The 9,209-nt window shown below is 42.7% G+C and overlaps 1 protein-coding gene across 1 annotated transcript; it reads right to left on the reverse strand.

Annotated features, from left to right (window-relative positions):
• Positions 1-1,059: 1,059 nt before the first annotated feature.
• Positions 1,060-4,514, reverse strand: LOC118374930 (perforin-1-like). Its single transcript, XM_052479404.1, has 3 exons — positions 4,360-4,514; positions 3,556-3,756; positions 1,060-2,698 (listed from the first exon to the last, which is right to left on the reverse strand). Exons 2-3 carry the CDS (start codon positions 3,712-3,714, stop codon positions 2,438-2,440), a joined length of 420 nt encoding a protein of 139 aa, XP_052335364.1. The 5' UTR covers positions 3,715-3,756; positions 4,360-4,514; the 3' UTR covers positions 1,060-2,437.
• Positions 4,515-9,209: the final 4,695 nt, after the last annotated feature.

The raw sequence follows: 9,209 nt of genomic DNA on the forward strand, positions 1-9,209 counted from the left end.
TACACCCCCTCTCCCCTGGAAAAAAATGCAATGACACTCCACAAGTGGCTTGTTCTCAGTGATGCCTCAACCAATGAGATAACAGTCTGCGTTGCCAAATAGCAGCAACACCTACAAATAGTATAAACCTCTAATGGTGATGAAATGAAGACCAGGCTTTTGAATAGATCCACAGCCTTCAAAGAGTGAGGAAAACGTTGCTAGCTGGCAAATCCTTGCTTCCCTGTTTTTTTATCAATTCCTCTCAAAGCTCATTGGAGGATGACAACCAAGGGAGGGACGTTGGATCCACTCATCTCCTCCGAAGCGTTTTGAGATGGATTGAGGAAACAAGGAGGGAGGAAGCAAGGATTTCGACAGCCAGTAATGTTTTCAGACACAGCCAGTCCAATGTTTCCATAAAGGGGAGGTTACTAGTTCTTTACAAGGGTTGCACCTCAAACGCACCCTATTCCCTATATAGTGCACTACTTTTGACCAGGGCCCATAGAGTGGGTAGTGCACTACACAGGGAATAGGGTGCCATTTGGAACACAAACAGGGACTAATAGCTGAGTGACGTATCATGTGTCATCATGACTTATTCCCACGGCAACACGTTGTTCCACACCTGTGATTGTTCAAGCTGGCCTAAAATGTGTTTGGTACGCCTCGTTCCAACATTGTTTAATTTATTTAAAACATGTTTCCTCACAGCACAAGAAGAGTCTGGTATCTGTACATCTGGTCTGGTTCCTTAGTTAAATACCTAAATTAGCTCTATACTGTTACTGCTTTCTTACTTTGTCATAACCCCTAATAAACATTCTTTGCAGGGGACATGCTATATATTTTCTTTGTTTTCAAACTTTTCAACTGCCCTAAAATAGAACCAATAGTGAATCAGGAAGACCCGGGTATTTGTGTCCTAACTGTAAAAACACACATATATAGCTTTAAATCACTTCCTTTTATTTGTGTTACTCTCTAAGAATTGTGTTCCTTTTCTAACAGACCTTCATGTAAGTGAGCCTCATTTCAACACAACTAAAAAAAATATGAGAGAGACTGAAAGCCATGTGCAGTGAATCTACTTTTTATTAATTGATGCCATGGTTGAGTGAGCACGGAAGTGACAGTTGGACAGAGCCAATCAGACACAGAGCTAGAAGGAGCATGACAGTACAATCATAGTGACAAGAGGTCAACTTCTTTACTGCAGTTCACGAGATAAACAGACACAGAAGCCATGTTTTATGGTGACGTTTACTGGAAATAAGCAGTTGTATGTTGCTAAATTGGGTGCATGGACAGTCTTAAATCTGGTGCATGGACAGTCTTAAATCTGGTGCATGGACAGTCTTAAATCTGGTGCATGGACAGTCTTAAATCTGGTGCATGGACAGTCTTAAATCTGGTGCATGGACAGTCTTAAATCTGGTGCATGGACAGTCTTAAATCTGGTGCATGGACAGTCTTAAATCTGGTGCATGGACAGTCTTAAATCTGGTGCATGGACAGTCTTAAATCTGGTGCATGGACAGTCTTAAATTTGGTGCATGGACAGTCTTAAATCTGGTGCATGGACAGTCTTAAATCTGGTGCATGGACAGTCTTAAATCTGGTGCATGGACAGTCTTAAATCTGGTGCATGGACAGTCTTAAATCTGGTGCATGGACAGTCTTAAATCTGGTGCATGGACAGTCTTAAATCTGGTGCATGGACAGTCTTAAATCTGGTGTACTGTTTGTCATGCATGGTCCCTGATCCCCTGAGATCCGATTTATACCCAAATCAGTTAAATACACAAAGTGGGAGACTGAGAGAGACATCAGACACGAATTACAATACACTAACTGTAAGGTGGAGGTGGAGTTTTGTACTGCTCAATGTTCTAGAATCTAGTCTGTTATGATGAGCCTGAGGATGAGGTCAGGGGGAGGACGGTTTTTCAGCTCAGTTTGAGGAGAATGAGAAATCCATGTAACAGATGAGGGGTCCGAAATGGGACGTCGTTGTAAATATAGATAAGAGGAGAGAGACTATGGGACCAGACGTTGCTGTGGATAATTGTTTTAACTATGTGGAAGGGGTCTAATGAGCTCTAGGGTGTACTGTAGGCTTTTAGGGTGTAGGGTTAGTACACAGTCTACTGGGCTCTATGGTCTAGGGTGTAGGAGTAGTACAGGGTTTACTGTAGAGGCTCTAGAATGTAGGAGTAGTATGGAGTCAACTGTAGAGGCTCTAGGGTGTAGGAGTAGTACAGGGTTTACTAAAGAGGGTGTAAGAGTAGTACAGGGTCTACTGTAGAGGCTCTAGGTTGTAGGAGTAGTACAGGGTCTACTGTAGGGGCTCTAGGGTGTAGGAGTAGTACAGGGTCTACTGTAGAGGCTCTAGGGTGTAGGAGTAGTACAGGGTCTACTGTAGAGGCTCTAGGGTGTAGGAGTAGTACAGGGTCTACTGTAGGGGCTCTAGGGTGTAGGAGTAGTACAGGCTCCCTCCCTTCTTCAGGAAACATTGATGTTGCCAGGTTCCAATCTTGATGGAGCGCTCGCAGGTCCCCAGCAGGTCGTCGAAGAGCACGTCACTGTCGTACACCTCCAGCCTCAGCGGGTCGTTCTCACGGACGTTGAAGAAGTTGAAGTCCTCCTTCCACCAGGGGTCATGGTTGTTGTTCTTTACCTCTGTCTTCCCGCCGTAGCCGGAGCCCATAAACACCTAAATCATAATGATACTTGTGATGCTAATGATGATGATGATGATGATGATGATGATGATGATGATGATGATGATGATGATGATGATGATGATAATAATGATACTGATAATAATGATAATAATGATAATAATAATATTTAACACCATAGTACCACTACAACCTCGTCATTAAGCTGGAGACCCTGGGTCTCGACCCCGCCCTGTGCAACTGGGTCCTGGACTTTCTGACAGGCCGCCCCAAGGTGGTGAGGGTAGGAAACAACATCTCCACCCTGCTGATCCTCAACACTGGGGCCCCACAAGGGTGCGTTCTGAGCCCTCTCCTGTACTCCCTGTTCACTTTATTTGCCACTTTATATAATGTTTACATACCCTACATTACTCATAAGTATAAACTGTACTCTGTACCATCTACTGCATCTTGCCATCACTCTTCCATATATTTAAATGTACATATTCTTATTAATTCCTTTACACTTGTGTTTGTATAAGGCAGTTGTGAAATTGTTAGATTACTTGTTAGTTATTACTGCACGGTCCGAAATAGAAGCACAAGCATTTTTCGCTACACTCGCATTCAAATCTGCTAAACACGTGTATGTGACCAATACAATTTGAATTGATTTGATTTATCATCATTCTTATCATTATCATCATCATTATTACAATTATTTTCATTATCGTCATTATCATCATTAGATTAGATGTATAAGCCCCCCCCCACAGATGTTCATATTATAAAGGGGGAAGGGTGACTCACCTCATCTAATCTACTAATGTATAGCACTAGCACCTGGCTATTTTGCACCACATCAGCTATCATGGTGGACAGGTGACTCAGGTGAGGAGAGATTTACCTTGACGTAGGCATCAGGGGTCTGGAACAAGCCGCTGTTCAGGTCGCTGGCTCTGAGGTTGAACACCTTGAGGACCTTACGTTCCTCTGCTGCATAGATCTGGACCACAACCAGAACACACACCACCAGCAGACACCACAGAAGAGAGGAGGAGGACATGCCTCTTAGTCAGATAGGGCTTGATCTGTGGAGGGAAGATAACTAGGAGAGGGGGGGCAGAGAGAGAGGGAGAGGGAGAGGGAGAGGGAGAGGGAGAGGGAGAGAGAGAGAGAGAGAGAGAGAGAGAGAGAGAGAGAGAGAGAGAGAGAGAGAGAGAGAGAGAGAGGGAGAGAGAGAGAGAGAGAGAGAAACAGGATTGGACCCTTTTTTTCCCATTTTGCCTAAAATGACATACCCAAGTCTAACTGCCTGTAGCTCTGGACCTGAAGCAAGGATATGCATATTCTTGATACCATTCCGTAGAGGTTAAAGAGAGTGTATGAGCTTGTCACAGAGCAGAAACCGTCTTCAAACCGTAAACATACACACATAACAATGTAATAACAATGTACATCCATTTCAGGTCTCGTTCAGTTTAGGGATAACAACTAGGAGAGAGAAGAAGAAAATACACATGCCACATACAGAGAGAACTAGAGAGGGGGAAGCCAAGATACTTCTGAGAAAAACAAACCCAGTACAGACGAAGAAAACTACAGAGAGAGGGAGAAGCCAAGATACTTCTGAGAGAAACAAACCAAATAGAGACAAAGAAATGACTACAGAGAGAGTGAGAGATAGAAATATGGATTGGCTGTCCTTTACCTCAGCCTTGTAGCGTCTGAATGTTGTGCATTCTAACCAGTAAATATAACATACTGTACAGTCCCTTCAGCCCCCTCCGCTCTAAAGGTGATAGCAACATACATATGGTCAGTTCTCAAGCATCGTCTCAGCCAATGAGTCTCCACGGTGCTGGCTATGAGACGGCAACGCCCTATACTACGTGGCAAACAGGGGTTTGAACTGAAATCCTATGTTGCGTCCCAGAAAGGACCCTATTCTCTATACAGCACTATGGGCCCTGGTCAAAAATAGAGCACTATATAGGGAATATGGTGAAATTTGGGATGAGGCCTGGGTTAACAGAGATGGTTTCATTACATAATGAAAGGTAGGTTACGACTGTGAGAAAAGGTTTTCCTCCACCAGGTGGGTGACAACAGGGGCCAACGTTGTTGTCATGGTTAACAGAGGTAGAAATGGTTTCATTACATAATGAAAGGTAGGTTACGGTATGCCTGAGAGAAAAGGCTTCCCTCCAACAGCTGGGTTAATCTGACCAAAAACTATAAACCTGTAGCTAATATCGACCAAGTCTTCACAACCTAATTACACTATCTAACTAAGATATCTTTAGCTATCGAGCTCGCTTGTCTGCTGGAGGAAATGCTTTTCCTTAAGGTGCTTTATAGTCATTCAGTTTTTGTTATTCTTTTGTTTTGTTTATCCTCTTATGTTTGTGGTAAATAGTAAATATTTCAGATGTTATTTTCATTGTTGTTGTTATTTCCTGTGAATCACAATGCGTTGCATTCCTTGTCTGTGAAGTGGTGTATGAATAAAGCTTGATTAGATTTGAATGCACAGACACACCATGATGAGATAGATCCTGTGGCCCATTCGTGCCATTAAAACCGCCGCCATCACCTCATGATAATGCACCATGTCCTGCATAAGACCAGCCCTTAGCCGTTGTATATTGGCCATATACCACACCCCTTCCTGCCTTATTGCTTAAAAGTATACAATTCCTGGAAGCTGAAATGTCCCAGTTCATACTCACCAGACATGTCACCCATTCACCCTGTTTGGGATGCTCTGGATCGACATGTACGACAACGTTCCAGTTCCCGCCAATATCCAGCAACTTGGCACAGCCATTGAAGAGGAGTGGGACAACATTCCACAGGCCATCAACAGCCTGATCAACTCTATGTGAAGGAGATGTGTCGCGCTGCATGAGACAAATGGTGGTCACACCAGATACTGACTGGTTATCTGATCCACGTCCCTACCTTTATTTTTAAGGTTTCTGTGACCAACAGATGCATATCTGTATTTCCAGTCTTGTGAAATCCATAGATTAGGAGCTAATGAATTTATTTCAATTGACTGATTTTCATTATATGAACTGTAACTCAGTAAATTCTTTGAAATTGTTGCAAGTTGCGTTTATATATTTGTTCAGTGTATCACTCAAATATCAAATAAATGGTGGCCAATATTGAGAGGTATCGTGAGGCTACCGTCATATATCTGAAATGATATGATCAATCGATGTTTACAGAACATGAAAAGGCATCCAGTGACTCACTGTGTAACTCTGATGATAGACCTAAATGTTTTGCATGGAACAATCTGAAATGTGTTGTTCTGACTATTCTCTTCAAGAGGTGATGATATTACAGCCAAATAGTTCATATTTAACAATCCGTTGAAAAACGCCACTCAGTTGTCAAAGATTTTAGTGGATCTTCGTTTTCTTCTGTATTGTTTTTGTTGAGTTTCATATTTATTGAACATGTGGAACTCTAAGTACGCTGCGTCTTGGTCCATTCATTCAGACGATCCTGACAATTTGATACCATTCCACTGATTCAGCTCCAGTCATTACCACAAACCCGTCTTCCACAATTAAGGTGCCTGTGTTTAACCCTCTGCACTCTTACTGTTTTATTTCACAACAGTCACACCTACATGTATAAATTACCCCAACTAACCTGTACCCCCGCACACTGACTCGGTACAGTCTGTATATAGCCTTGTTATTCTTATTCTTATTGCGTTACTTTTTGTTTGTACTTTTTATTTTAGTCTATTTGGTAAATATTCTCTTAACTCTTCTTGAACTGCACTGTTGGTTAAGGGCTTGTAAAGTCAACATTTCACCGTAAGGTCTACACTTGTTCCATTCGGCGCATGTGACAAATACATTTTGATTTGATTGGTACTGTGGTGTGAAGCTGTGATTGGTACTGTGGTGTGAAGCTGTGATTGGTTCCTGTGGTGTGAAGCTGTGATTGGTACTGTGGTGTGAAGCTGTGATTGGTACTGTGGTGTGAAGCTGTGATTGGTTCCTGTGGTGAAGCTGTGATTAGTACTGTGGTGTGAAGCTGTGATTGGTTCCTGTGGTGTGAAGCTGTGATTGGTACTGTGGTGTGAAGCTGTGATTGGTTCCTGTGGTGTGAAGCTGTGATTGGTACTGTGGTGTGAAGCTGTGATTGGTACTGTGGTGTGAAGCTGTGATTGGTTCCTGTGGTGTGAAGCTGTGATTGGTACTGTGGTGTGAAGCTGTGATTGGTACTGTGGTGTGAAGCTGTGATTGGTTCCTGTGGTGTGAAGCTGTGATTGGTACTGTGGTGTGAAGCTGTGATTGGTACTGTGGTGTGAAGCTGTGATTGGTTCCTGTGGTGTGAAGCTGTGATTGGTACTGTGGTGTGAAGCTGTGATTGGTACTGTGGTGTGAAGCTGTGATTGGTTCCTGTGGTGAAGCTATGATTGGAGCTTGTGGTGAAGCTGTGATTGGTACTGTGGTGTGAAGCTGTGATTGGTACTGTGGTGTGAAGCTGTGATTGGTACTGTGGTGTGAAGCTGTGATTGGTACTGTGGTGTGAAGCTGTGATTGGTTCCTGTGGTGAAGCTGTGATTGGAGCTTGTAAGTGACATCTTCTTACTTACTTACTGACTTTATTGTCCCCATGGGGGAAATGTTGTTGCAGTGTCATGTACACATTTAAAGTGGCATTTAAATAAATAAGTAAAGTAATAAATAAATACAAAATAATACAATTTAAAGACTAGCGTGCTGGCCTTACGGAGTCAATAGGAACATTAGCCCAAGCTATTTAGGAGGGATATCACACCTGGCACAAATGATTGTCTCGTTCTGTTTTTCCTGCTGAGGGGTGCCCTATACCTGCACCATATACCTGCGCACAGAGGGGAGTAGTTCAAAGTCCAGGTACAGGGGGTGACTTGGGTCTAAAATTATTTTGTGAGCCTTACGGAGGGCCCTGACCTTAAAGACCTCATCCAGGCCTGTATGTTTGACTCCAAGTACCTTGTGGGGGGTTCTGACCTTAATCTTGCGACTAGCAATCCCGGATCCGGGAGCGTAATCATAGCCTCAAACGAATTAGCATAACGCAGAGGACATAAATACCCCTAGAAACTATTCCTATTCATGAAAATCGCAAATGAAATATATTCAAACACAAGCTTAGCCTTTTGTTAATCACATTGTCATCTCAGATTTTCAAAATATGCGTTACAGCCAACGCTAGACAAGCATTTGTGTAAGTTTATCATGGCATAATGCTATGCTTGGCTCTGCTGGCACCAGGCAACATTTTCACGAAAATAAGAAAAGCAACCAAATTAAATCATTTACCTGTGAAGAACTTCGGATGTTTTCACTCAGGAGACTCCCAGTTAGATAGCAAATGTTTCTATAGCTTGAGGCTATATCAGTTTTTGTAGTGTGTGACTGTATTTAACATGATTAATCAGGCTAAACGCAGTTATAGGTTGTGGCATTTGTCTTCCCTATAGTGTATAGCCTAGCTGTTGCCCTTGTCCAGTTTATTGTAGCTTATTCAGTGCACCGTAGATGGGTATCTACTGCCAGTCTGCAATTAACCCGTAACTCCAACAATGGTACACACACACACCCGGACCCCATTAGGGGGTCCCATCAGCAGGACGACCATGGCATATGGTTTACATCATTCATTCATGCTCAGCAAACCATTCAGTGACCGCTTGTGCGCTGTGGATGAGGGCATTGTCACCCTATGGGGGGCATAGCCATTATAGCCAAAATAATGGCCTGCTCAGCATTTTTATGCATGACCTAAGCATAATAGGATGTTAATTGCTCCACACTCGTGTAAACCCTCTGAGTCATGTCTTTGGAGAGCAGACGGGATCAGATCCGACTGACATTTATTAAATCCCTGCAGAACTCCCAGTTTGCAGATTGGCTCCACCCAAGCAGACAGCAGATTACTGGACAGGAAACCCGCAACAGCCACAAACTGAACACTCCGATGACACGTGCAGGTCGCTGTCAGAACTCTACCATCCCATTCTTCACTACACTGATCATGCATACACCAAAAAGCGGCAGGGTAGCCTAGTGATTAGAGTGTTGGATTAGTAACCGGAAGGTTGCTAGTTCAAACCCTCGAGCTGACAAGGTACAAATCTGTCGTTCTGCCCCTGAACAGGCAGTTAAACCCACTGTTCCTAGGCCGTCATTGAAAATAAGTTGTTCTTAACTGACTTGCCTAGTTAAATAAAGGTAAAATAAATAAAGCTGCCACCCTTAAACTTGTCATTGTTGTTTTGTTTACATATATTGCATATTTTAACATTGTATTATATTAAGTGTTTTGCTAGTTTAGGATCTGATAATTATATTTGATTGATGTTATGACTGTAAATTGGTGTAAAATTTCAGTCTATGACTGTGAGAAACCAGTTAAACCTACTACTACTACTATCCCCATTTAGTCAAATGTTTCCATTATCTTTGCAGTTACCTGTATGTGTCTATATTAGAATAAATCTGACAGAGAATATAGTGTACTGTCCAAGACAAGTACACACTG

This window comes from Oncorhynchus keta, chromosome 25, assembly GCF_023373465.1.
Source record: "Oncorhynchus keta strain PuntledgeMale-10-30-2019 chromosome 25, Oket_V2, whole genome shotgun sequence".
Lineage (NCBI taxonomy): Eukaryota > Metazoa > Chordata > Actinopteri > Salmoniformes > Salmonidae > Oncorhynchus > Oncorhynchus keta.

What these genes read in the sequence shown, in the direction of transcription:
- LOC118374930 (XM_052479404.1), bottom strand. Translation starts at nt 3,714, where the DNA reads ATGTCCTCCTCCTCTCTTCTGTGGTGTCTGCTGGTGGTGTGTGTTCTG. An exon ending in CCCCTGATGCCTACGTCAAG is followed by an intron (nt 2,699 to 3,555) that starts GTAAATCTCTCC and finishes ATTATGATTTAG; the next exon opens with GTGTTTATGGGCTCCGGCTA.